At 35.7% G+C, this 27,656-nt stretch overlaps 2 protein-coding genes and 1 non-coding gene across 3 annotated transcripts; 2 read left to right on the top strand and 1 right to left on the bottom strand.

Moving 5' to 3' along the window:
* The first annotated feature begins 2,884 nt into the window (after positions 1-2,884).
* On the top strand, positions 2,885-18,432 carry dmsr-3 (G-protein coupled receptors family 1 profile domain-containing protein). Its single transcript, NM_064417.4, has 8 exons — positions 2,885-2,961; positions 11,192-11,380; positions 13,752-13,902; positions 14,018-14,110; positions 16,431-16,514; positions 16,783-16,923; positions 16,978-17,345; positions 18,206-18,432. Exons 2-8 carry the CDS (start codon positions 11,193-11,195, stop codon positions 18,309-18,311), a joined length of 1,131 nt encoding a protein of 376 aa, NP_496818.1. The 5' UTR covers positions 2,885-2,961; position 11,192; the 3' UTR covers positions 18,312-18,432.
* Positions 18,433-19,115: 683 nt separating this feature from the next.
* On the bottom strand, positions 19,116-20,796 carry mrpl-20 (Mitochondrial Ribosomal Protein, Large). Its single transcript, NM_064416.4, has 5 exons — positions 20,676-20,796; positions 20,515-20,625; positions 20,311-20,454; positions 19,369-19,449; positions 19,116-19,314 (listed from the first exon to the last, which is right to left on the bottom strand). Exons 1-5 carry the CDS (start codon positions 20,793-20,795, stop codon positions 19,195-19,197), a joined length of 576 nt encoding a protein of 191 aa, NP_496817.1. The 5' UTR covers position 20,796; the 3' UTR covers positions 19,116-19,194.
* A 4,453-nt stretch (positions 20,797-25,249) lies between these two features.
* On the top strand, positions 25,250-25,314 carry mir-2215. The gene has a single exon (NR_051832.1). It is a non-coding gene; the product is annotated as a pre-microRNA mir-2215 (primary transcript).
* The last annotated feature ends 2,342 nt before the right edge of the window (positions 25,315-27,656 follow it).

Genomic DNA, 27,656 nt, shown 5'->3' with positions numbered 1-27,656 from the left:
AATATATATATATATATCCTTGTTTTTCCAATCAAAAACACCACGTGTGGCTAGTTGAAATTGGGGATATTCTCACGAATCCCAAATAATTTCGAAATTACTCGCAAAAAAGCTTTTTTGCGAGTAAAAAAAAAAAAAAAAAGCGAGAGAAGAGACGCAGAGTTCTCAACTGATTTTGCATGGTTAAGAAGGTGTTGACGTCACATTATTTTGGGCAAAAATTCCCGCATTTTTTGTCGATCAAATCGTGATGGGACAGCCTGGCACCGCGTGAGATTTGTGTTTTGAAAATTTTCTGAATTACCGGAAAATGGATTTTAAAAAATATTTAAAATCGGAAAAAAGAATCACATTAAATTTGAAACAATTTTTGAAAGTGTGTACCAAAAAAATTAAGATTTAAGCTAAAATCTAAGCTAATAAATTTAAGCTAAAATCTCCAAAAAAAATTCTTCAAAAATTAGTTGAATTAAAAATTGTTGATCTAACTAAGAGTGTCCCATTTCGGTTTGATCTACGTAGATCTACAAAAAAAGCGAGAGAAGAGACGCAGAGTTCTCAACTGATTTTGCATGGTTAAGAAGGTGTTGACGTCACATTATTTTGGGCAAAAATTCCCGCATTTTTTGTAGATCAAACCGTAATGGGACAGCTTGACACACCACGTGCATCAGGTTTACTTTTTTCGAAATTTTATATCAATTCCAAAACGTTTTGTCCTAAAAACATATGTGAGGTGTGAAAATAGGAAATACTTAGTTATAAATTCTGAAAGTTGGGTGAAAAAACTTCCGTGAATACCTAACTAAATATTTTCTTCATATTTTTGGGTATTCTATATTTGTTTAAGAAACTTTGATAACAGTCGACGAGAGTGTCTAATTGTCTGCGTCTCTTCTTTTCTTCTTTCTTTACGCCGCGCTAATGACGTGTAGTTTGAAAACGACTATTTCTAAAAATAGGGGGAATTCAAATTTCTTAGGAGAAATAAACTGTAATAACTAGAACACTGTCGTTATTTTTTTAATGTTCTAAAAATACTAATTTTTTTAATTCGAAGTTTTGGAAGTTTTCCGGCTAAATTCTTCTTCAGGGTTTCTGCTTTTATTTTTTATACGTTTTTAAAGGTGGAGTAGCGCCAGTGGGGAAATTGCTTTAAAACATGCCTATAATACCACAATGACCGAATATCATTATTTAAAAAATTCAAAAAAAAAATTCTAAATTTTATATGATTTTTTGAAAATTGAAAAAAAACTCAGTTTTTGCCTAATTCCTATTTGAATTTCCGCCAATTGGATTTGTTCGATGGAGCGCGCTTGCACGTTTTTAATTTTTTTTTTTAATTTTTGTTATTTTCCACCGATTTTTAATGTTTTCGGTGTACTTTTTCTCGAATTTTAGAGAAAAAGTCAAAATAAATTCAAATATTCGAATAAAAAACACGCTTATAGGCGTAAAAGTGACAAAGTAACGGTTTTAAACGATTTCGAACCTGCATTAATTATTTCACTGATTTACGCCTGTACGCTTGCTTTTTAATCGAAAATTTGCATTTATCTTGGCTTTTTCTCTTAAATTCGAGCAAAAATACACCGAAAACATTAAAAATCGGTGGAAAATAACAAAAAATAAAAAAAAAAATTAAAAACGTGCAAGCGCGCTCCATCGAACAAATCCAATTGGCGGAAACTCAAATAGGAATTAGGCAAAAACTGAGATTTTTCCAATTTTCAAAAAATCATATAAAATTTAGAAATTTTTTTTGAATTTTTTTATCATGATATTCGGTCATTGTGGTACAATAGGCATGTTTTAAAGCAATTTCCCCACTGGCGCTACTCCACCTTTAATAAAAAATAATTTTTAATTAAAAAAAAATTTTAAATTATAAAAAATTCAAAAGCGATATATTGAGACTTTTTAAAAATTATTTACGGTTGAAAAACCTCTAGTTACTAAAATCTATGTTTGTTTTCCACCCAACAAAGTCTAAAAAAAGGCAAATGTGATCCAATTATACTTTACACTGCAGCTGCTCTATTTTCAATATATTTTTACTAACAAAAATTCCAATTTGTGAAAAAATCTAAATAAGAATATATCGATAAACACCCAGTTCATCCACTTCTCTAGACACATGCCCTTCTTCCTTATTCAAAAAGTGGTGGGGAAAAGTTCCCCTTTGTCAGGCTCGCTGATTTTATTCAATTTCCAGTTTTCCTTTTTGCTATTTTTCATTTTAGTCCGCCTATCTTTTTTGCACTTCCTAGTGATGGATTTTTGAGAAAATGAGGAAAATTTTATTTTTAAAGGTTTATACTTGATTTGCAAGTTTGAATTTTTAATAATTATTAAAATACTGGAAACTCTGCAAATTTGAAGTCAAAAGTCCAATTTCTTTAATGCTTCCGTTTCCTGTTGATTTTCTGAACTTTTTCAGATTTAGTATTTTTCAAATTCGAAATTTAAAAATTGAAAATTATATAAACATTAAAGCTTTCTCAGAAAAAAATTTCTGTAACTTTTTGTTGAATTTTTAAACTAAAAAAATTTTTTTTTTTTTGAAATCAGTTTTTATAAAATAAAAATTTATATTTAATCCGAAAAAATCGATGACCGAGTTTTCACTTTTTCGGCCACGCAAAAATTTAAAAATTCTAGTTTCCAATGCCAGGAAGAAATACCAATTTGTAATTCATTTTCCTTCGAAAATTTCAACTTTTTGAACCTTTCTGAAAAAATTGGCGGCCGAGTTTTTTTTTTTCGGCCACGTGAATTTTTTTTTTCAATTTTTAATCCTAATTTTTTTTCCAACATTTCCTCCTAATTTAACCGATCACAATATTAATTCCCAATAATTTTTTTTTCAAAAATTTTCAGAAATTCTGCATCCCAACTCCTTCCAGACAAAAATTGTGTGCCAAAGTGGCGGTTTCAAGGAGTTCGACAGCTCATGAGGTAGGCGTGGCTCTGTCAATAGAAAGAAAAAATTCAAATTAATATGCAAGAGTTATTGCCTTGTTTTTGGCATTTTCTACTTAGTTTTTTTGGTTTTCTTCCTTTTTATATGAGTTCGCATATATATATATATATATATATAAATACATAATTTAATCAAAATTCACATAAATCATTGTGTTAGTAAAAATAAAAATGAGACTTTTTCAATTTTCAATTCCTTGAAATTTTGATTAAAAGGTGGAGTACCGAAATCTGAGACTTTGCTCTTTTAGACTCAAAATGACCTAAAACTACTGAATTGTGTAATTAGACGTTTTGAAAATTTCTTTTAAAAAGTTATGGCGGTTCAAAGTTTTGGAACAAAGGCTCGTGTTCAGCTAAAATCAAAAAACATAACTTTTTTTGAGAAGTTTTTACAACTTCTCATTACGAAATTTGGTAGTTTTGGGTTATTTTGGGTCTAACAAAACAAAATCTCAAATTTCTGTACTCCACCTTTTAAAAAATAACTTTCAAAACTTGGAAATTAAAAAAAAAAAATTTTTTTTAATTTTTACATTACTTTGTGAGCCAATATCTCGGTTAGTTTTGAAAATAAGAAAATATTTTCAACTACAAAATTATAAAACAGTGGAAGATAAATAATTTGTTAGTTGACAATTTTTCTGATAAGAATTTTTCTATAAAGACAGCCGAGATTTGAAGTGCCAAAGTTAAGGCCCATGGTGCATCGATTAAGCTCTAAACCTTACTTTGTGAGCTCATATCTCGATTATTTAAAAAAAAGATGATGGTGGAGCCAAAAATAACTGAGATATAAGCACCCAAAGTTAAGGCAAACATGGTGCATCGAAGAAAATGTTGTACCTTACTTTGACAGTAAATATCTTGGTTAATTTCGAAGATATAGAAAAATTATTAATTGCAAATTTATAAAAAAATAAATAATAAATAAATTGTTACTACACAATTTTTTGGTAGAGCCAAAGGTAACCGGGATACAAACTGTCAAAGTTAAGGCAAACATGGTGCATCGAAGAAAATGTTGTACCTTACTTTGACAGCAAATTTCTTAGTTCATTTTGAAGATACAAAAAAATTGTCAACTGCAGTATTGTAGATAAATAAATGATAAAAATATTGACAGTTGACAATTTTCTGTTAAATTCACGTACTGCCGAGATACAAGCTGCCAAAGTTAACACAGACATGGTGCATCGATCAAAAACTTTTTTCCTTACTTTGGCAGCAAATATCTCGGTTTATTTTGAAGATAAGAAAATACCCTCAATTGCAAATTTTTAGAAAAAGAAATAATAAATAAAATGTTAGTACACAATTTTTTGATAAATTCATGTAATGCCGAAATACAAACTGTCAAATTTTTGTTCAGCTAAAATCAAAAATCATAACCTTTTTTTGAGAAGATTTTACAACTTCTCATTACGAAATTTGGTAGTTTTGGGTTATTTTGGGTCTAACAAAACAAAATCTCAAATTTCTGTACTCCACCTTTTAAAAAATAACTTTCAAAACTTGGAAATTTTAAAAAAAAAATTTTTTTTTAATTTTTACATTACTTTGTGAGCCAATATCTCGGTTAGTTTTGAAAATAAGAAAATATTTTCAACTACAAAATTATAAAACAGTGGAAGATAAATAATTTGTTAGTTGACAATTTTTCTGATAAGAATTTTTCTATAAAGACAGCCGAGATTTGAAGTGCCAAAGTTAAGGCCCATGGTGCATCGATTAAGCTCTAAACCTTACTTTGTGAGCTCATATCTCGGTTAATTAAAAAAAAGATGTCATAATATTTTCAACTACAAACTTATAGAAAAATGAATAATGAATGTTTTGTCAGTTAAATTTTTTTAAAATAAAACATAAGATAACCGAGATGTAGGCTGCCAAAGTTTAGGTCACCATGGTGCATCGAGTAAAATTTTGAGAATTTCTTCAAGTAAAAAGTTGACACATTAACATTTTAAATTCGTAATTGGTGTTAAAAAAATAGTTAGAATTACTGACTTTTCGAAATTCCAGTTTTTGAATTTTAATTTTTTATTATAAAAACATTTCCCTGAAAACCCCTTCTTTTCCAATTTAACTTAAAACTTTCCAATAAATCATTTGTGACGAGATGGCATGCGCTTTTAAGCCCATTTCCGGAGCAAGTTCTGGGACACGCCCACTAAAGGAGACCGGATGAATGTGTAGTCACAACATTTATTTACTTTTGGATTGAGCTTTTTTATTTTATTTTCTTTTTAGTGTAGGGTTTCGAGTTTTGTATCAAAAAAGTTTAAAATTTGCCTGCCTATGTTTATAGAAAAAATTTTAGATAAAATTTTCCGCCGAAGCCTAAACCTAAGCCTAAGGCGCTAAACCTAAGCCTAAGTCCAAGCCTAAGACAAAGACTAAGCCTAAGCTTAAGCCTAAGACTAAGCCTAAGCTTAAGCCTAAGCTTACTTGTAAAAGGTTACGCAATCCTGCTTGCCTACCGTAATTCATGTACCTAGACTAGGCCGCCTTCAAGGCAGGCAGGTAGGAATTTCTGTAGCCTGCGTGGACTTGAATAGTCCCCAACAAAATGACGTGGAATTCTCCCAAAATCTCCTGAAAGTTCCAGGAATCCAAAAAAATTTCCATTGAAATTTTTATTTTTCGGGTTTTCGTTTTTTTTTGTTCAATTTATTACAAAAGGGGTTTGAAATTAATCTGTTTTCACGGAAGTTTTCATTTGAAAATCGTCAAAATTCCAGACTTGACAGACCAGATTCGAGATTTTTTTTTCTCAATTTTAGTCGGAAGTTTGTTCAAAATGCTTCGATTTTTTGAAAGTTTCACTACTTAAAGGTGGAGTAGCACCAGTGGGGAAATTGGTAAAAACCGCTCATTTGGTCCTAAAATGACCGAATATCATAATAAAAGTTTTCAACAACTTTTTGAAAATTTTTTATTTACTGTCAAAAAGTGGCAATTACTCAGTTTTTGCCACTCATAATTTTGGAAGTCGGCCAAGAAAAAAATTTTCTACATTTTTATACTGTAATTTTGTTACTGTATGTTCTTTTATACTGTATGTTCTTAATTATTTGTGTAAAAACATTGTAGGGGTCAGAACATGCGAAATTTCTTTGGATTTCTTCAAAAGCTCATATTGTTTAAAATTTTTTGGTCATTTGCCAAAACTTCTGACCGAAAATTATGAAAAATTAAAAAATTTTTGGAGTGTTTTATTATGATATTTGGTTGTTTTGGGTCTTTATAAGTGTATTTAAACAAACTCCTCACTGACGCTACAGAAGAGATATTGGGTTGGGAGTTGGTGAGGGATAATGTCAAGGTACTGTAGTGGTACTGTAGGAGTACTGTAGGTTTACGGTAGGGTTACTGTAGTTTGGGAAAAATTGAGTTTTTGTCTACAGAAGAGGTATTGGGTTGGGAGTTGCTGGGGGATAATGTCAAGGTACTGTAGTAGTACTGTAGGAGTACTTTAGGTATACGGTAGGGTTACTGTTAAAAGATGTCCATATATAATTGCCTCATAGAACAATTTTCTGTAGCGTCACCTTTAAGTATACTTATTTGCAATTTTTAATAAAAATTATGAAAACTTTTGCCATTACTTTTGGGTTTTTTTAAACTTTCTCTAAACTTTTGCCAACTTGCTTCTAAAGTTCGCCAAAAATATTTAATTTTTTGGGGTTTTTTTCTACTTTCTCTTAAAGTTAGCCAAATTTTTTTTATTCTTGAGGCTTTTGCCAACTTGCTCCAAAAGTTCGCTTAAAATTTTCAATTTTTTGGTACTTTTTTTTTCAACTTTCTTCTACAAAAGTTCGCTAACTTGCTCCAAAAATTCAGCAAACTGTATTGATTTCTGCAAACTCTAGAAAAATTCTAGTCAACCAAACCTCCAAAACTCATCTCTCTTTCTCTCTCCAACCAGCCAACTTTTATGAATCAGGAGGAGAGCTCCGCCTCCATTCTTATTCTTTTTTCGGAAAAGAATTTTTTCTCCTCCCACTCCCCCACACTTTTCATTCACACACACAAAAAGCTTTTTGCAATACATTCTCCCACCAAATAATTGGGAATGAAACACGCCATAATTGGGGCTCACCAAGAGCTCTTCCAACTGACTCATTTTTGCAATATTTATGGAAAAAGTTGGTAGTAGGATTTTGCTGGAATTCGATAAAATACCTGCGTGCCTACTAGGCGGCCTACGCGTTCCTTGTGCCTATATGCTTGCCTATTTGGTTGCCTGAACCTATCCAATTGGTTTTATCAGCTTTAACAGTTTAACGTGCTTTAAGACACACCGAAACCCACGCCAAAGGGTAGGCAACAGTGAGTAGGCAGGTAGGTAGGCAGGCACGTAGGCAAGTTGACCGACAGGCCTACCTGAATAAACCCCTCCCATGTTACTTCTGACTTAACCTATAACCAAACATCACCTATTTTCGGATGTCTAGTCTGATGCCTCCGCTGCTAATCGTTTCATTTGGCAATTGAGAATAGGTTATGTCACAAGTAATAGAAAATGGAACACGCTGTTTGCCAAGAACTACTTAATCTTATTTTTCTTCTAATGAATTCTTCTTGATCTATATAATTGTTTTTGTTCCATATTTTCAAGTTGGCTAGGTTGTCAAGTAGGTTTGAAGTTTATTTTCTTTGCTCGTCCGTAACTTTAAAACTGAGATAGCTAGCAAAAATTTGTTAACTAAGAAAATACTTATCACATTTAATGCAATATTTTACAAGTTAGGTATCAATTTTTAACAAGTCGTAAAAAAGTCACAATCTTTTCAAAAATAGGTTGGTGTAGACTTTGAGCGCCAATTACTTTAAAACTAACTGAAGTAAGTTAGCTAGCAAAAATTTGTAAACTCACAAAATATTTATTACATAAAATGCAACATTTTGTCAGTTAGCAAAATTTTTGAAGCCCTCTTCCCGGCAAAGTTATATAGGTTTTAAGTAACAAGAGGTCTCTTTTTTTGAAAATAGATTAGTGTAGGCTTTAAGCACCCGTAACTTTAAAACTAAGCTAGCTAAAAAAAATTGCCAACTAACAAAATAATGCTCACAAATTTTTGAACATATTGTCTTTCTCACTGGTGACCATGAAAAGGGCGTGGGAACTCATCGAAAAAAAGTTCGAAAAAGTTCCAAATTCCCACGAAAAATGACTTAATTTTTGTATCTGAAATTTTTGGGTAGTTATGAAATTTCAATTTTTCAGGGGGCTACTTTTGTACGGTCATACCTCGAAAAAAATTTTTTTAAATCAAAATTAGGGTTTAAAGAAATTTTTCCGGCAAATGGGCAAACCGGCAAATTACCGGAATTAAAATTTTCCGGCAAATCGACAAACCGGCAAATTGCCGAAAACAAAAATTTCCGGCAAACCGGCAATGTGCCGTAATTTTATTTTTTTATTTATTAAATATTTGAATGTGAAAATAAGACAAATTTATTTGAATGTGAAAATAAGACAAAAAATAGGAAAATATCATATAAATTATAATGAATAGTGTGGAATGAAACATTCCTGTAAATCGGAAATTTGCCGAAATTAAAAATTTCAGGAAAATTGGCAAATCGGCAAACCGTCATTTTACCAAGATAAAAATTCTTTTCTGGTAAAAATTTCATTTGAATTATTATTTTCAAAAACAAAAAAAATAAGATCGTTCAACATGTCCTGTGTATTCTGTCAAAATATGGGATATGGGATAAGCCCAGAAGCTTAAACCCTCTAATTCTTCAAAAATCCCTCTGGAAACCGTTGATATGGCTTTCTTCTGACCATAGGGGAATGGGGAATTTGTGAATTTTTGATTACCATAAATAAATTTCTGATCAATCAAGAAGTCGCCGTTCCTCTTCTTTTGTTTTCATTTTCATTTCTTCTTCTTTTTTCAAAAGGCTGCTGCTCCTAATCCCACGTGCTTTATCCTTCTTCCACCCTCTGTTCTTATTCTATCTCATTTTTTTTGCTTCCTTCCCGCTCAAAAGATTATTCGGTTTGATTGCTCCCCGGCTAACTTTTTCTTTTATTTCCTGATTTGCTAGATGAGCATCTTCTAAATTTTCTTTTGTCTATGTAACGTTTTTATCTCTCAAATTTAAAATGCCAATACTTTTTGGTCATATTAAAATAATTTTTTTGTCGATCGTACCAGAAATTTTTTGTCTAGAAGTTTTTAAGAACATGGAAAAAAACCAACCAACCCATGAAAAATATGAAAATCAAATTTGGTATTGCCTATTGACAATTAGGATGAGCTTAGGCGCTCGTCGGCTTCTCCTTTTTTTTGGGTTTTTTCTAGAATATTATTGTTTTTTATTGGAGGAATTTTTTCGAGACAGAGGAAATTACAATCGTTCGGGTAAAATTGTTTTTTTTAATTCCTCGATGCACCATGTTTGCCATAACTTTGGCAGCTTGTATCTGGGCAATACTTGAATTTTTCAAAAAATTATCAACTGACAAATATTTGTCTATAATTTTGCAGTTGACAATTTGTTTGTATCTATAAAATGAACCGAGATATTTTGATCGATGCACCACGTTGAGCTTAACTTTGGGTGCTTATATCTCAGTTATTTTTGGCTCCACCAAAAAATTGTGTACTAACAAATTATTAATCGTTTCTTTTTCTATAATTTTGCAATTGACAATAATTTTGTATCCTTAAAACGAACCGAGATATTTGTTGTCAAAGTAAGGTACAACATTTTGTTCAATGCGCCATGGTGGCCTTAAAAATTTCCAAGTTTTGAAAGTTATTTTTTAAAAGGTGGAGTACAGAAATTTGAGATTTTGTTTTGTTAGACCCAAAATAACCCAAAACTACCAAATTTCGTAATGAGAAGTTGTAAAATCTTCTCAAAAAAAGGTTATGATTTTTGATTTTAGCTGAACAAAAATTTGACAGTTTGTATTTCGGCATTACATGAATTTATCAAAAAATTGTGTACTAACATTTTATTTATTATTTCTTTTTCTAAAAATTTGCAATTGAGGGTATTTTCTTATCTTCAAAATAAACCGAGATATTTGCTGCCAAAGTAAGGAAAAAAGTTTTTGATCGATGCACCATGTCTGTGTTAACTTTGGCAGCTTGTATCTCGGCAGTACGTGAATTTAACAGAAAATTGTCAACTGTCAATATTTTTATCATTTATTTATCTACAATACTGCAGTTGACAATTTTTTTGTATCTTCAAAATGAACTAAGAAATTTGCTGTCAAAGTAAGGTACAACATTTTCTTCGATGCACCATGTTTGCCTTAACTTTGACAGTTTGTATCCCGGTTACCTTTGGCTCTACCAAAAAATTGTGTAGTAACAATTTATTTATTATTTATTTTTTTATAAATTTGCAATTAATAATTTTTCTATATCTTCGAAATTAACCAAGATATTTACTGTCAAAGTAAGGTACAACATTTTCTTCGATGCACCATGTTTGCCTTAACTTTGGGTGCTTATATCTCAGTTATTTTTGGCTCCACCAAAAAATTGTGTACTAACAAATTATTAATCGTTTCTTTTTCTATAATTTTGCAATTGACAATAATTTTGTATCTTTAACATAAACCGAGATATTTGCTGACAAAGTAAGGTACAACATTTTCTTCGATGCACCATGTCTGCCTTAACTTTGGCAGCGTGCATCTCGGCAATACTTGAGCTTATCAAAAATTATCAACTAAAAAATTGTTAACTATTTATTTATCTATAATTCAGCAGTTGACCATTTTCTTGAATCTTGAAAATGAACCGAGATATTTGCTGTCAAAGTAAAGTGCAAAATTTTCCTCGATGCACCATGTTGGCCTTAACTTTGTAAGCTCATATCTCAATAATTTTTGGCTCCACGAAAAATTATGTAATAACAAATTATTTATAATTTATTTTTCTATAGTTTTGTAGTTAACAACATTTTGGCATCTTTGAAATGAACCGAGATATTTGCTGGCAAAGTAAGGTCAAAATTTTCTTCGATGCACCATGTCGGCCTTAACTTTGGATGCTCATATCTCAGTTATTTTTGGCCCCACTAAAAAATTGTGCACTAACTAATTATTAATCGTTTATTTTTCTATAATTTTGTAGTTGACAATTTTCGTGTATCTTTAAAATGAACCGAAATAATTCCTGTTAAACTTGAATAACTTTTTTCAATTCTCTCAAAAAATTTGCAGAATGAGCAGCAATCTAACCGACACGACGACAACGGTATTCGAGACGTTTCTCCTCGAATATGGGAGGATAATTCACCCGCCGATGGTCCTACTTTTATGTATTTCCGGGGCTCTCGGGCATATGCTCACAATCACAACACTCTCATCAATGCTGAACCCAACGAATATGTTCTTGATTTCTATGAGCTGGTGAGCGAGTTTTTGTACTTTTTTTTTGTGTCTTTTTTCCATTCTATTAGATTTGTAATCACCACCAGCCTTCCCCAAAAAACCGGAAAAAAACAATCCAATCTAGTTGAAAGAATTTATTGGCTTTATACTCTTCCCTTCTCGAGCATTTCCGAATCCGATTAATCTTCACTAACAATCTATACGGTCTTTGGGATGGCTCCAGGGACCCTTTTTTGTTCCGATTGAGGGAATCAGAGAGCAGATATTCTATCAGATAGCGGGGAGGAACGTGTATGAAAGTTCTCGAGGCTCAAAAATGAAAAGGTAGGCACAGAAATGCCTACCAGGGGGTCTACAAGAAAACCTACGTAGACTTAGAAAAACTCGGTCATCAACTAGAAAAATTCGGCCACCAGAAAATCGGCTATCAACTGGAAAAACTCGTCTACCAAAAACTCAGCCATTTACTAGAAAAACTCGGTCACCAACTGGGGAAAATCGGCCATCAACTAGAGAAAACTCAGCCATTTACTAGAAAAACTCGGTCACCAACTGGGGAAAATCGGCCATCAACTATAACAACTCGGCCATCAACTAGGAAAACTTGGCCATGAACTAGAAAAATTCGGCCACCAAAAAGTCGGCCACCAACTACCAACTACAACTGGGGAAAATCGGTCATCAACTAGAGAAAACTCGGCTATGAACTTGGAAAACTCGGTCACCAAAAATTCGGCGATCAACTTGAAAAACTCGACCAACAACTAGAAAAACTCGGTCATCAGCTAGAGAAAACTCGGCCACCTAAATGACGGCCATCAACTTGAAAAACTAGGTCTTCAACTAGAAAAACTCGGTCATCGACTAGAGAAAACTCGGCCATCAACTAGAGAAAACTCGGCTATGAACTTGGAAAACTCGGCCATCAACTTGAAAAACTCAGCCATCAACTAGAAAAACTCCGCCGCCAACTAGGAAAAGCTCGGTCATAAACTGGGAAAACTCGGCCATGAACTACAGAAATTCGGCCATCAACTAAGCAAACTCGGCCATCAACTAGAAAAAGTCGGCCACGTGGTGGAAATTCAAAACTCACCAGATTTCCACTTTCATCAACAATTGAAAATATTTCTCAAAATTTGATAAAGTTTTTCCAAATTTTCCTGGTAAACCTACTTCACGCCTTCTTGCCTACCTGCCTACAACACGACCTACGCCTACCTCGTACCTACACGTCTCGAGTGTCCAGTTGAATTTCTTGCTGATTTACTGAATCTTGCCCTAGAATGCATGTAGTAGGCGGTAGGTAGGCAGGCATGAGGCAGGCAGGCGTAAGGCAGGCAGGCCTAAAATAGGCACAAAACATGCAAATTTTGGCATTTTTTGGGGTTTTTTTTTTTGGATTTTTATTGGGTGCAGCCCATAAAAAAAACCGCTCTTTCTGAATAATATTTACATTTTTTCTGGCTTCCCATGACTAATTGCCAAATGTTGTCTGAACTTGTCAACCTTCAGACTTTCATCTTTCGGACCCCAAACGTCTTGTCACAAGACATGTCTACTTCATTAAGACAATCTTAAAACAACTACTACGAGTTCTGCAGAATAAGAGGGTCACTGATCTGGAAAATTGTGGAAGAAAAGGCTTAAGCGGATGACAAATCATAAGCTTTTTTCTCTTCTTTTTTGGAGGGGGCTCCGGAAGTTTTCGGGGGAGTAAATGCACTACTCGGGAGTCCGTTTCCGTTAGGGGAGTATGTCTGAACTTGGCACAAACATTTACTTGATCTTTGTGGGAATAAGGAAGATTTTAGGGGTGGCCGGGGGTTTTTTAGATGGCCTAGATTTTGCAGGTGGCCGAGGTTTAAGTGCTGGCCGAGTTTTTCTAGTTAATGGTCAAGTTGTTCTAGTTGATGGCCGAGTTTTTGGTGGCCTACTTTATGATGGCCGAGTTTTTTGTTGATGGCCGAGTTGTTCTAGTTGATGGCCGAGTTTTTGGTGGCCAACTTTATGATGGCCGAGTTTTTTGTTGATGGCCGAGTTGTTCTAGTTGATGGCCAAGTTTTTTAGTTGATAGCCAAGTTTTTCTAGTTGGTGACCGAGTTTTTGGTGGCCTACTTTATGATGACCGAGTTTTTCTAGTTGATGGCCGCCTTTTAGGTGGTCGAGCTTTTCTAGTAGATGGCCGAGTTTTTATAGTTGATGGCCGAGCTTTCTAGTTGATGGCCGAGCTTTCCTGGTTGGTTGCCAAAAAATAACAGTGCAACGGCGCTCTGTTGGCAATACCCCTGACAATCGCTGCTTGAATTACGTGGCCGAGAAAAAACTCGGCCATCGGTTGCCAAGGGGTTCCCGGGGTCATTTTTCTTGAAATTTTTTTATTTTTCAGCAGTCAACTGGCCTTATGCATCAATTTTCTCTACTCAACATTCTTCAAATTCATGTCAGATCAGCTGTGTCAGCCGTTCTTCTTCTCCTATTACCTAGCCACTACTATGCATTTTTCCGTCACAGTTTCGGTACTCGTGCATATGTCAGCGGTGAGTTGGATCCAAAAAAAAATATTTTGCAAAAAAAATGCTGCGTCATTTTTGAATAGCCGCCTAACGAACATCCCAAAATGTCAAAATAATAATAATATTCTCTAATTTTCAGGTATTCCACGTAGTTGCTCTTTCGTTAATACGATTCTTTTCGCTTGCACAGCTCTCTAGCGTCAATTCGAATGTGCAATGGTTTACGTGGCAGGTAAGGGATCCACTAGAAAAAAAACTAGGCCACAACTACGAAAGCTAGGCCATCAACTAGAAAACCTAGGCCATCAACTAGAGAAAACTCGGCCATCAACTAGAAAAGATCGACCATCAACAAGAAAAAAATCGACCATCAACTAGAAAAACTCGGCCATCAACTAGAAAAGCTCGGACACCAAAAACTCTGACATTAACTAGAAAAATTCGGCCAGCAACTAGAAAAAATCGGCCGTCAACTAGGAAAACTCGGCCGTCACCTAGAGAAAACTCGGCCATCAACTAGAAAAACTTTGCCATGAACTAGGAAAACTAGGCCACCAAAAACTCTGACATTAACTAGAAAAATTCGGCCAGCAACTAGAAAATCTAGGCCATCAACTAGAAAAGCTCGGACATCAACTAGAAAAAATCGGCCGTCAACTAGGAAAACTCGGCCATCAACTAGAAAAACTCGGCCATCAACTAGAAAATCTAGGCCATCAACAAGAAAAAAATCGACCATGAACTAGAAAAACTTGGCCATGAGCTAGGAAAACTCGGCCATCAACTAGAAAAACTCGGACATCAACTAGAAAAAATCGGCCGTCAACTAGGAAAACTCGGCCGTCACCTAGAGAAAACTCGGCCATCAACTAGAAAAACTTTGCCATGAACTAGGAAAACTAGGCCACCAAAAACTCTGACATTAACTAGAAAAATTCGGCCAGCAACTAGAAAATCTAGGCCATCAACTAGAAAAGCTCGGACATCAACTAGAAAAAATCGGCCGTCAACTAGGAAAACTCGGCCATCAACTAGAAAAACTCGGCCATCAACTAGAAAAATTCGGCCAGCAACTAGAAAACCTAGGCCATGAGCTAGGAAAACTCGGCCATCAACTAGAAAAACTCGGACATCAACTAGAAAAAATCGGCCGTCAACTAGGAAAACTCGGCCGTCACCTAAAGAAAACTCGGCCATCAACTAGAAAAACTTTGCCATGAACTAGGAAAACTAGGCCACCAAAAACTCTGACATTAACTAGAAAAATTCGGCCAGCAACTAGAAAATCTAGGCCATCAACTAGAAAAGCTCGGACATCAACTAGAAAAAATCGGCCGTCAACTAGGAAAACTCGGCCATCAACTAGAAAAACTCGGCCATCAACTAGAAAAACTCGGCTATCAACTAGGAAAACTCGGCCATCAACTAGAAAAACTCGGCCATCAACTGATTTTCTTCGGCCACCTAGTTTTTAGTACCACTGAATTTCAACAAATCACCTCCTTCATTAATTTAGAAGACAGAATTTGAAAAAAAAAGAAAAGAGAAAACTCGGCCACCTACTTTTTTGTACCTCTGAATTTTGAAAAATCACCTCCTAAATTCATTCAGAAGAAAAATTCGAAAAAATCACGTTAGAAAAAACTCGGCCACCAACATTTTTTCACGGCCACGAAGAGCTTTTTTGGAAATTATTCCATAGAAAATCTCGGCTTTTTAGAATTTGAGTATTTAAATTTTTAAATTCAAAGTTAGGGAAAACTAGGCCATTAAATTTTCCACGGCCACCAGCTTTTTTTTTTAATTCGGACACTCTTTTCATTCAAAAATCTGAGGCTTTCTAGTTGATGACCTAGATTTCTAGCACCAATTTTTTTTCGCGGCGATGAAATTTTCAACTATCCCTATGGCCTAGAAGAAATTGATGACCGAGTTTTCTCCTTTTCTAGGCCACGTAGCAAAAGCTCTCAAAACCCCTTTTTTCCAGAAATCCCGCGTTGCAATCATAATGATACCTCTGAATTTCAACAAATCACCCTAAATTCATTTAGAAGAAAAAATTCGAAAAAAATCACGTGTGGAAAAACTCGGCCACCAACATTATTTTCACGGCCACAAACTTTTCGAGTCAGTTTGGAGAATATACTTTTCAAATAAAAAAAAGTTTCGGCCAGCAATTTTTCTTCCACAGCCGCGTAGTTTTTCCTCACATGTCGATGGCCGAGTTTTTCTAATTAATGACCGAGTTTTTCGAGTTGATGGGCGAGTTTTACTGGTTGATGGCCGAGTTTTCCTATTTGATGGCCTAGTTTTTCTAGTTGATAGCCGAGTTTTTCTAGTTGATGGACGAGTTTTTCTAGTTGATGGCCGAGTTTTTCTAGTTGATGGCCGAGTTTTTCTAGTTGATGGCCTGGTTTTTCTAGCACCAATTTTTTTGCGGCCATGATTCAACATGGCCTAGAAAATGTTCATCATGGCCTAGAAGATAAGCCTCTTGGTGACCGATTTTTTCTCTTTTTCTAGGCCACGTACTAAAATCGTCTTTTTTCCAGAAATCCCGCGTGGCAATCATAATGATCTACGTGAGCGTGATCTTCCTGTGCATCCCACTACACTTCACATCACAAGTGACCGAGGTTAGAAATATCAAACATCTCCTAGATCTTGCACAGACTTCATAATTAGCGTGGGAAGAGAGTTTTTCTTGGAAAAAATTAAATTCGAAAAAGTTTGGAAATTTCCAATTAAATTTTCTTTCTTGATTGGATGTGCCGCTGCTGCTCCTCATTAGCCCTCCATGTCCTGTTTACATTTCTTCCCTTCTTTAATTCTAATTAAGCATGTTTTGTTGATGGGCTCACGGAGCAAGTGTCTAGTATATTTCAAAAGTTCAAGCTTTTTTAGGTCTCCGAAAACGAGGGATGTGCTGAGCGATATCCTGCTCTCAGGAATAAAGTGGCCTACCAGTTGAGCTACACGCAAAGCATTTGGCTCAGGAATTTGAATTTTTGGCTCTTCTACCTGGTTGCCAAGGTGGTTCCATCGGTTAGTCGCGGCGGCACCATGTCTGACTGTTTTTGAAAAATGATCTACTTTCAGATAATCCTGTGCATAATGACCTGCCTAATTTTGGACCAGCTCAAGAAGATTCAAGTTTTAAGCGCGCGCTTTTCGTCAGTGGAGCGCGATAAGCAACACTCGAGAACGACAAATATGATACTTGCGATAATGATTCTCTTCATTATTGTCGAGCTTCCACAGGGTGTGCTCGCCGTGCTCTCCACCGTCACCAGTGTTAAGCTGATCTATGAGCTCGGTGATTTGACGGAGCTCTTCACATTGCTCACTTCTATCATTATTTTCACACTCTTGTGCTCGATGAATGGAAAGATTCGATCAGCATTCAAAGAGTTGTCGTGTGTTCGATCGATTGGCAGGATCTTTGCGACAATGTGTCCGCCGCCGAGGTAAGGAATATACTATGCCTGCCTGCCTACATGCCTTAGGAAAATTTTTTATATCGGCGGATTCCAGAGCGTTGAAATTTTGGCTTGTGTTTGCTAGTGAACTGTGATGATCGGCTTAGGCTTAGGCTTAGAATTATGCCTAGGCCTAGGTTTAGGTTTAGGCTTAGGCTTAAGCTTGGATTAGGCTTGGATTTAGGCTTAGGCTAAGGCAGTGTAGGCTTAGTTTTAGGCTTAGGCTTAACCATAGGGTTAGGCTTAGGCCCAGGCTTAGGCTTACGCTTAGGTTTAGGCTTCGGCTAAGGCAGTGTAGGCTTAACCATAGGCTTAGGCTTAGGTTTAGCGACTTAGGTGTAGGCCTAGGCCTAGACTTCCGCTTAGGTTTAGATTTAGGCTTAGGGTTAGACATAGTCCCAGGCTTAGGCTTAACCTTAGGCTTAGTCTTAGGCTTACGCTCAGGCTTAGTCTTAGGCTTCGCTGGGCGGGGGAGAAATAGAGAAAAAAGAAATTTCAGAAAAATTCAAGAAATCAGAAAAAAAAACTGGCAAAAAACCATGAAAAATAGCGCGAAATTTGTCCCATTACGGTTTGATCTACAAAAAAGGCGGGAATGTTTTTTTCCAGAAAAAAGGTGACATCAGCACGTTCTTAACCATGCAAAATCAGTTGAGAAATCTGCGTCTCAACTCATGCATTTTTCGTAGATCTACGTAGATCAAACCGAAATAAGACACTCTGGAACCCCGACAAGCCCGTTATCTTTTTGTGTTCGGTGGAGCGCACTTGCACACTGTCGAAAATGTGCGAACACCGACACTATGTGCCAAAGTTTTACGCGCAATTTTTAAACGTTTTTTTTTCAGCCCGGTCGCTGCGAGCATCTCTGGACACGATGCTCTTCTGGAGCACAACACGATTATCATCACCAATTGTCATATTGACAAATCGGAGAATTATGCGGTTCTTTGAGAGACGAGACGGGTACCTGACGTCATGCCAATTTGAACAAAAATGCCAAGAAACTTAGCCAAAACTTTTTATTTTTTCCTGTTTTTATGTATAAAGTATTTGAATAAATGAACAATTTTTCTGCATTTTCAGGAAAAAAAACGTATTTGGAGCCAAAAATACGGTCCTTCCGGTCTCGACACGACAAATTTTTGGTTAATGCGAAAAGGTGTGCGCCTTTAAGGGATTTTCATTGATTTCTCGTTCAAAAACATGTTTTTTAAAAATAAAAACACTTAAATTTCAACAAACGGGATAAAAAAGCGATGAAGATACTGTAGTAAAAAGTTTTTAATTACAGTACTCTTTAAAGGCGCGCCACGGAATTTTTATCGATTTTCCATGATATTTTTTTTTCAGTTTTTTAATGAACAAAATTTATTTTCATCGAAAAACCATATTAAAAAGCCGATAAAAATTTTTGAAACTACAGTACTCTTTAAAGGCGCACACTTCTTTGTATTTGGCAGAAATTTGTCGCGTCGAGACCCTTTTCATTGAACCTTCGATAAAAATCATGTTTATTTATAGGAGAAACTCAAATTTAACAAGAAAAACTCTTAAATTTCAACAATAACCATAAAAATTCATGAAAATCCTGCAGCAACAAAAGTTTGAAACTACAGTACACTTTAAAGACGCACACCTTTTTGTGTTTAGTGAAAATTTGTCGTGTCGAGACCGGAAATAACGTATTCTTGCCGCAAAAATCCAATATCAATATCGTTTTCAGGTCCATCGCCATTTTTCATTGCAAATTTTATTCAAATCAACAACTTTATTCTTCTGAAACGGAAACAAAAATCAATATTCTATTAAAAAAAAAAAACAGCAAAATCTCCATCTAATACTCGTCTTCACGCAGCTTTCTCGGCTTATTCGTGTGATTTTCCGATGCTCCACGTGTGTATTCGACGGCTCGTGGCAGAGGTTTCCTGAGCACTGACTTGTTGTCCACGTGGACCTGAAAATAGGCATTTTTTCGGAGGGATTTAAGCTCAAACAAATGCACACATACATCGTAGGAAAACTCGGCATCATCTGGAATAACGTTCATGCCCTCCTGACGAGCGAGTTCTTTGGCGAACGCGACGAGGCTCTGGAAAAAAAATCGATTTTTAACGGGAATTTCTATGGATTTTTCATTTCACGGCCTCCTGGAGTGTTCATAATTATTAGAGCCCGCTCGCGCGGCACCTCACGAACTCCAGAATTCGCGGGAATTCGTTCCGCGGGGTCAGCAGTTTTTGGCTATTTTTGGCTTATATGGAAATTATTTTTCATTTTTTGTTTTATAATATTCTTAACAAGCATCATCCGAATTGAAATTGTGTAAAATTAAGAAATTTGGCCGAAAACTGACAGTTTTACAGAAGGAAGCCACTACAGTTAAAAAAAAAATGTATCTGGATCGCCAGTTTTGCGATTTATGCGTCGTAAAATATGTCATTTTGTAGAGAATTAAAAGTTTCATAAGAATTTTCGTTTGAAATTTTAAAATTGTTTTTATTAAAAACTTAAAATTGAAGAAATAAGATTTTAACGTAAAATTGTTGATTTTTTGATTATTTTTTCATTAGAAATTAAAGAATTAAAATTTCAAACGAAAATTTTTATGAAACTTTTAATTCTCTACAAAATGACATATTTTACGACGCATAAATCGCAAAACTGGCGATCCAGATACATTTTTTTTAAACTGTAGTGGCTTCCTTTTGTAAAACTTTCAGTTTTCGGCCAAATTTCTTAATTTTACACATTTTCAATTCGGATAATGCTTCTCAACAATATTATAAAACAAAAAATCAAAAATATTTCCTATAGAAGCCAAAAATAGCCAAAAACTGCTGTCCCCGCGAAACGAATTCCCGCAAATTCTGGAGTTTGTGAGGTGCCGCACGAGCGCGCTCTAATAATTATGAACACTCCAGGAGGCCTTGTATTTAAAAACCGCCCGTACTCTGAAGGATCTTGGCTCGTAAATCGCTAGCTGTGATAGGCAAATATTGTCGAGCAGAATGTGAGATTGCGATAAAATCGATTTAAATTTCGAGTATTCCATGTCGTGTTCCTCCAACGCGGTTCGAACTCGTTCTTCGGCATGCTGGAATTTAGGAAATTTAAGAATTTAAGAATTTAAGAATTTTGAGCGAGTTTTTCTCACGAATTTCTCGAGATTTCGCTCATCTTGCCGCTGCATATTTAAATACGCGAAGATTTTGTCTTCTTTCCGATAGGCTCCCTTTACTGTGCTCCGTTCTGATGCGTATTGCCACTGGAAACGTTAAAAATTGAGGAAAAATTATTGATAAAACCAATACAAACCGCCGTGAATCGATTGAGCCGTTCTCGTTTCATCCACACATCGGGCTTCGGGATGACTTGAAACGGGTGGAAACCGCTGTTTAGCACTCGGCGAAGTGAAAGAGCCTTTGATAATTGCATTCTGAAATTGAAAAAATTGAGAAAAAGCAGGGAAAATGGTTGAAAAATGGAGAAATTGAGCGAAAAATTGGAAAAATAAAATAAATAAAATGAGAGGAGACGAGAGAGCGTGCAAATCGAAAAGACGCAGACACTAACGACACTCCGAAATTACACAACGCGCCTTGTTTATTATTTCTATTTTTTCGAACTTTTTTCGGAATTCCGCGGAATTTTATTTTTATTTTTAAAAATCGAGCATTTTTCACTATTTTTTCGAGATTTTTTCAGTTTCGGGGAGTAAATATTGTGAAAACCAATATTTTTTAGCAAAATATCGTCATATTCCTTGTTTTTCGAACTGTAGAAGCTAATTCCTCTCAAATTTGAGAAATCTGTCTCTATTATCGCCTTCTGATTCAATTTTAGCTTAAATCGTCGAGTTTTGCCAAGAAAACTGAGTTAAAATGCAGTTTCGCCAGAAAATTGCCGACTTTTGAGGAGTTTTACAATTTTCGGAGCAACTTTCAGCTATTTTTTGTTATTTAGTTGATTGCAATTCAAGTTTCACCTTATTTTAGCAAATTGCAGTTTAGTAAAACATCAAAAAGTAAACTTTAGGCTTAGGCCGGCCGATTTTTCAGTTTTTTTCTGAGAAAATCGACTTTTTTTTTTGAAAATTAGCAAAAAATATGAAAATTCTATGAAATTTTGTTTATGTTGGTGAGAAAAAAACATAATGAAACATAATTTCTTCGAAATAAACGAAAAAATGGCCAAAAATATTAAAATCTGCAAACCGGCAAGTTGCCGTCATTGAAAATTTCTGTCAATTCTGCAAACCGGCAAATTCTCGAAAATGAGAATTTCTGGCAAATCTAGCAAATTGAAAATTGCTGGCAAATCGGCAAACCGGCAATTCGCCCAAATTGGAAATTTCTGGCAAACCGGCAAATTGCCGAAAATGAGAATTTCTGGCAAATCTGCAAACCGGCAATTTGCCCAAATTGGAAATTTCTGGCAAACCGGCAATTCGCCGAAAGTCAAAATTTCTGGCAACTCTGCAAACCGGCAATTTGCCAAAAATCAAAATTTCCGGGAAATCTGCAAACCGGCAATTTGCCAAAATTGGAAATTTCTGGCAAACCGGCAAATTGCCGAAAATGAGAATTTCCGGCAAATCTGCAAACCGGCAATTTGCCAAAAATCAAAATTTCCGGGAAATCTGCAAACCGGCAATTTGCCCAAATTGGAAATTTCTGGCAAACCGGCAATTTGCCCAAATTGGAAATTTCTGGCAAATCTGCAAACCGGAAATTCGCCCAAATTGGAAATTTCTGATAAATTGCCGGAATTGAAAATTTCTGGCAAATCGGCAAACCGGCAATGTGCCCAAATTCGAAATTTCTGGCAACTCTTCAAACCGGCAATTTGCCAAAATTGGAAATTTCTGGCAAACCGGCAAATTGCCGAAAATGAGAATTTCTGGCAAATCTGCAAACCGGCAATTTGCCAAAAATCAAAATTTCCGGGAAATCTACAAACCGGCAATTTGCCCAAATTGAATATTTCTGATCTTTTCTTCAACTGGAACATCCCTCATCAGCAAGTATCTCGAGCCCCCCCCCCCCCCCGTAAATCGACACAAGCGCTACAGTAGTCATTTAAATGGCTACTGTAGTTTTCGCAACGAGATATTCTGCGAGCCATTCTGTGCCCCCAAAAAAAAAGTCGGTTTCGTTGCTCTTTCCGATCATTTCCTCAAACATCCCTGACCCCCAGTCAGCCAGCCAGCAAGGATCCCCAACTATCAATTATTTCCGGCAAATTGCGATATGCTGAAAATTAAAATTTCCGGTAAATCGGGAATTTGCCCAAAATGAAAATTTCCGGCAAACCGGCATTTTGGCCAAATTAGAAATTTCTGGCAAATCTGCAAACCGGCAATTTGCCAAAATTGAAAGTTCTGGCAAACCGGCAAATTGCGATATGCCGAAAATTAAAATTTCCGGCAAACCGGCAAATTGCGATATGCCCAAAATAAGAAATTCCGGTAATTTTGCAAACCGGCAATTTGCCGGAAATATTCAATTCCGGCAATTTTCCGATTTGCCGGAAAAATCGGCCAACCACAGATTCAAAGAATTACTGTAGTTTTCTCCGCGAGATATTCTGCGAGCCATTCTGTGCTCCCACATGGTGTCAGGCTGTCTCAATACAATTTGATCTACAAAAAAAATGCGGGAATTTTTCCCCCAGGAAAATGTGACGTTGCACGCTCTTAACAATGCGAAATCACATGAAATGTCTGCGTCGTCTCTTCTCCCGCATTTTCGAAGATCAAATCAAAATTGGACTTTCTGACTCCACGTGTTCTCCTAAAAAAAAGTCGGTTTCGTTGCTCTTTCCGATCATTTCCTCAAACATCCCTGACCCCCAGCCAGCCAGCCAGCAAGGATCCCCAACTATCCAGTATCTATCTCTCCTCGTATCTCGTCCACAACACAGTATTGTTGTGACCTGCTAAAGTCGGTCGGCCACAGAGCTTCACAGTAAATAAGGTCGCGGTCGCGCGGCGCGAGACCCCCAGTTCTGCGCAGGGCTATTGTTAAACGAGAGCGTCGGCGCATCACACACAACCCTCCCTCCGTCCTCCTCTGCCTCTCATTCCAATCGATTGTCGAGAGACACGCAGATATTACCAGAGTAGTGTGGTGGTGCGTTCTCTTAGTTGGCTGCTTGCCAGCTGTAGGGGTCAGTGGTGAGGCGGCCGATGCTGCTGTGTGTGTGTCAGTATGCATACAGAGGGAAACGGAGGAGGTAGAGGGGGGTCTCTGTGTCCAACAATGCATGTCTTCTCACCCGACCTTCTCTAACCTCTCTGCGTCATACGGGGTGATCTCCTCCCGCCCGCCGCTTCTTCCTCCTTTTCTCCGGCTCTCTATAGCTCCCTCTTCGCCTGTCTACAGAGGGATATACTCCACACGTTGTCTGCGTCTCTCTGCGTTTCTCTGTGTTTCTCTGAGTCTCTCCCTCCCTCTCTCTCTCTCTCTCCTCGTACAATCCTCTCTTGTTCATTCCACACACACACACACACCATCATCTTCCGAGAGAGGGCCTTTCTTGGCTGGTCGAAGGAGTAGTAGCTTGGGTATCCCGCCCTCGTTTCAATTGTCATCATCATCATCCCTCCCGGCGGCCTCCTAGCTTACAGACGCCTTTTTTCACCTCTGCGTCTCCTCCTCTCTACCTAGGCACCACAGATTTTTTTTTCGCGCTGTTCCTAGCCCTCCGATGTTCACTTCCACACACAACTTCACGCAGAGGTGTATTTTGCTGTGCTAATTAGGTGTAGACAGGGTTTTCTGTTGAAAAGTAGCTTTTCCTAGGTTTAACGGTTTGATCTACAGAAAATGCGGGAATTTTTATGCAAAATCAGTTGTGTCACTTTTCCCGCATTTTTGTAGATCTACGTAGATCAAGCAAGTGGTGCCAGGCTGTCCCATCACGGTTTGATCTCCAAAAAATGCGGGAATTTTTATGCAAAATCAGTTGAGAACTCTGTGTCACTTTTCCCGCATTTTTGTAGATCTACGTAGATCAAGCACGTGGCACCAGGCTGTCCCATAACGGTTTGATCTACAAAAAAAGCGGGAATTTTTATGCAAAATCAGTTGTGTCACTTTTCCCGCATTTTTGTAGATCTACGTAGATCAAGCAAGTGGTGCCAGGCTGTCCCATCACGGTTTGATCTCCAAAAAATGCGGGAATTTTTATGCAAAATCAGTTGAGAACTCTGTGTCACTTTTCCCGCATTTTTGTAGATCTGCGTAGATCAAGCACGTGGCACCAGGCTGTCCCATAACGGTTTGATCTACAAAAAATGCGGGAATTTTTATGCAAAATCAGTTCAAAACTCTGCGTCACTTTTCCCGCGTTTTTGTAGATCTACGCAGATCAAGCACTTGGCGCCAGGCTGTCCCATCACGGTTTTATCTCCAAAAAATGCGGGAATTTTTTTGCTCAAAAATATGTGACGTCAAACCATACCAAATCAGTTGAGAACTCTGCGGCTCGAAAAGATCTTCTCCCGCCTTTTTTGTAGATCAATGTAGATCAAACCGAAATGGGACAGCTGTTTTAGACATAAATTCTCATCAAAAATCACAAAATTGCAATTTAAATTATTAGGTAGCCGTCTAAAAAATTCGAATTTTTGCCAATTGGGTCTCGCCACGCGGTACTGTAACTCGGTGTACGCGTGGCGAGACCCATTTTATCATTTTTGCACACGTCTTATATGGGAAGTCTTGATTTTTCTGTGAAAAAAACTGAATATTATTCACAGCCCCCAAAATTCGAAAAATTTAGAATTTCAACAAGTTCCCAAAAATTTTCCCTGCTAAAATCCGTGCAAAATCAACTTTTTCCGGTCGAAAATCAAAAATTTATTATTGATTGAAATTTCACGCTAAACAGCACGTGTTACGATGCTCCGTTAGTTCGGAGTTTTTACGGAGAATCGTAGCGCGTGTTGTTTAGCGCGAATTTTTTAATTTTTTTTTTCGTGTTTTTCGAGCTTTTTTCATGATTTTTTCATTGTTTTTGTTGATTTTTTTTGTAAAAAATCATTTAAAAAATTAAAATTTTTCAAAAATTGAACTCTCTGCACCACCTACTATTTTTTTTATCACCACGCGGCGCCGATCATCACACTTCTCTACCTCACTTCCTCCCCCATTGTTTACTTTAATCGACTGGCGCTCTCCTCACAGAACAGTACAGTACACATTACCCACCTCATTTTTATCGATTTTTATGCGGCGGAAATGGTTTTTTTTTGAAAAAAACTACGTTTTTAACCTAATATTTCGTTAAAATTCGGAAAAAATTGGGTTTTGGGGTCGTTATCGTGCCAATTTACATGGCCTTACCCCAAAACACTTGGCCATATGGTCTTTTCTCCCCACATTTTCAAGTACCGAAATTCATCTAATTAGCCTATAATCTAACTGCTCTTGGAGCTTCTTACGGAATTATAGGGAATTATATGTTCTAAACAAGTTTTCTATAGTCAAAACTCATTTTGAACGTGAAAATTCTCAAAAAATCGGGGGAAAAATGTTTAAAAAACGGTTTTTTTTTTGGTAATTTATTGGCTGAATGTCAGTTTTTTCTCTAAAAAGCAAATTTATCATTGAAAAGTAGCGAAATTCTACGAAATTTTGCCAAAAATCAATTTTCTCTTTAAAATTGTCAGTTTTCAACTTGTGAATCAGTTTTTTAAAATGATTTTTGCCTAAAAAAACCACCTGAAAGATCTTAAATTATAAGCTCGGTTGTTTCAAAGGAAAAAATGCAACTTCTGCCAAAATTTGAATTTTCCAGTCAAAATTTGAATTTTTCGTGAAAAAATACGGAAATTTACCCGAAAAACTGAGTGAAAACCGAAACAAATTCAATTTCTGTGTGAAATTTCATAGAAATTGAGAAAATTCAAAATTTCAGCAGCGTTGTAAATTGTTAAAAATTGATTTTTCCATAAAAATACATAAAAAACAAATTTTCAAGTAATTCCACTTTCAAGTACCGAAAGCTATCCTAATTAGCCGATAATCTAACTGCTCTTGGAGCTTTGAACGGAATAATACGTTTAAAACACAGTTTTCTGTAGTCAAGACTGATTTTTAGTGTGAAAATTCGCAAAAATCACGAAAAACTGTTTTAAAAAACATATTTTTAATAATAATTTATCGGCTAAAAATCAGTTTTTTCGAATTTTCCCCTAGAAAATGTATTTTTTCAGTAAAAAAAACGAATTTTTATTGAAAACTAGCGAAATTTCCTTAAAAGTTACCAGCTTTTGTGATTTTCGGCTAAAAACCGCTTAAAAATCTATATTTTGCTGTGATAACTGAATTTTTTGAAATTTGTTAATGCAAAAAACGCAATTTCCCACCTTATTTCCACTCAAAATCCAAAAAAATGTGGTCAAGTTCAACTGAAATCTTCAATTTTGCAAACTTTTCCTCGTTAAAGTAGTCGGAAATCAGTTTTTATTCAATTATTACTCTTTATTTTGTATTTTGGGCAATTTATTTTTTCATTAAAAAAAAAAATTATTTTTCATTCGCATTTTTTTTTGAGAATCAATTTTTAGACAATTTTTAAAAAAGATTTTGCGGGTTTTACAATAAAACCAAAATTCCGGAAACTTACAGATTTTTAAAAACTTTTTTCGCAAAAAAAAGCCAAAAATTTTTGGGTTTCTGGTGTAAAATATCGATTTTCTCAATTTTTATTAATTTATCTTTTATTTTCCCAACTTTTCCCTGTCATAGCGGCCGAAAATCATTTTTTATTCAATTATTACCCTTTATTTTGTATTTTGGCAGGTTATTTCGTGTTAATTCAGTTATTTAGGCACATTTTGAGTAGATTTCACTTAAAATGTACCTAAATAACCCGAATTAACGCGAAATAACCTGCCAAAATACAAAATAAAGGGTAATAATTGAATAAAAAAAATTATTTTCGGCCGCTATGACAGGGAAAAGTTACTGGAAAATAAAAGATAAATTAATAAAAATTGAGAAAATCGCGATATTTTACACCAGAAACCCAAAAATTTTTGGCATTTTTTTGCGAAAAAAGTTTTTAAAAATCTGTAATTTTCCGGAATTTTGGTTTTATTGTAAAAACCGCAAAATGTTTTTAAAAAATTGATTTTCAAAAAAAAAGCACTGGGAAATTAATTTTTCGATTGAAAAAAGTGAAAAATCCACATTTTAAATAAAAAAAAAACAGTGTTTCTGCATTTTTATTTTGGGAAAAAGTGAAAAATCTGTAAACGTTCAGAATTTTACTCGAAAAAATGTGACA

Source organism: Caenorhabditis elegans, chromosome II, assembly GCF_000002985.6.
Source record: "Caenorhabditis elegans chromosome II".
Classification (NCBI taxonomy): Eukaryota; Metazoa; Nematoda; class Chromadorea; order Rhabditida; family Rhabditidae; genus Caenorhabditis; species Caenorhabditis elegans.
The sequence above is the reverse complement of the archived record's forward strand: the minus strand, read 5'-3'. Positions and strand labels throughout refer to the sequence as shown.

What these genes read in the sequence shown, in the direction of transcription:
- dmsr-3 (NM_064417.4), top strand. Translation starts at nt 11,193, where the DNA reads ATGAGCAGCAATCTAACCGACACGACGACAACGGTATTCGAGACGTTT. An exon ending in TGCAATGGTTTACGTGGCAG is followed by an intron (nt 14,111 to 16,430) that starts GTAAGGGATCCA and finishes TCTTTTTTCCAG; the next exon opens with AAATCCCGCGTGGCAATCAT. An exon ending in TTGCCAAGGTGGTTCCATCG is followed by an intron (nt 16,924 to 16,977) that starts GTTAGTCGCGGC and finishes ATCTACTTTCAG; the next exon opens with ATAATCCTGTGCATAATGAC.
- mrpl-20 (NM_064416.4), bottom strand. Translation starts at nt 20,795, where the DNA reads ATGCAATTATCAAAGGCTCTTTCACTTCGCCGAGTGCTAAACAGCGGT. An exon ending in GGCTCAATCGATTCACGGCG is followed by an intron (nt 20,626 to 20,675) that starts GTTTGTATTGGT and finishes TAACGTTTCCAG; the next exon opens with TGGCAATACGCATCAGAACG. An exon ending in AGCGAAATCTCGAGAAATTC is followed by an intron (nt 20,455 to 20,514) that starts GTGAGAAAAACT and finishes CCTAAATTCCAG; the next exon opens with CATGCCGAAGAACGAGTTCG.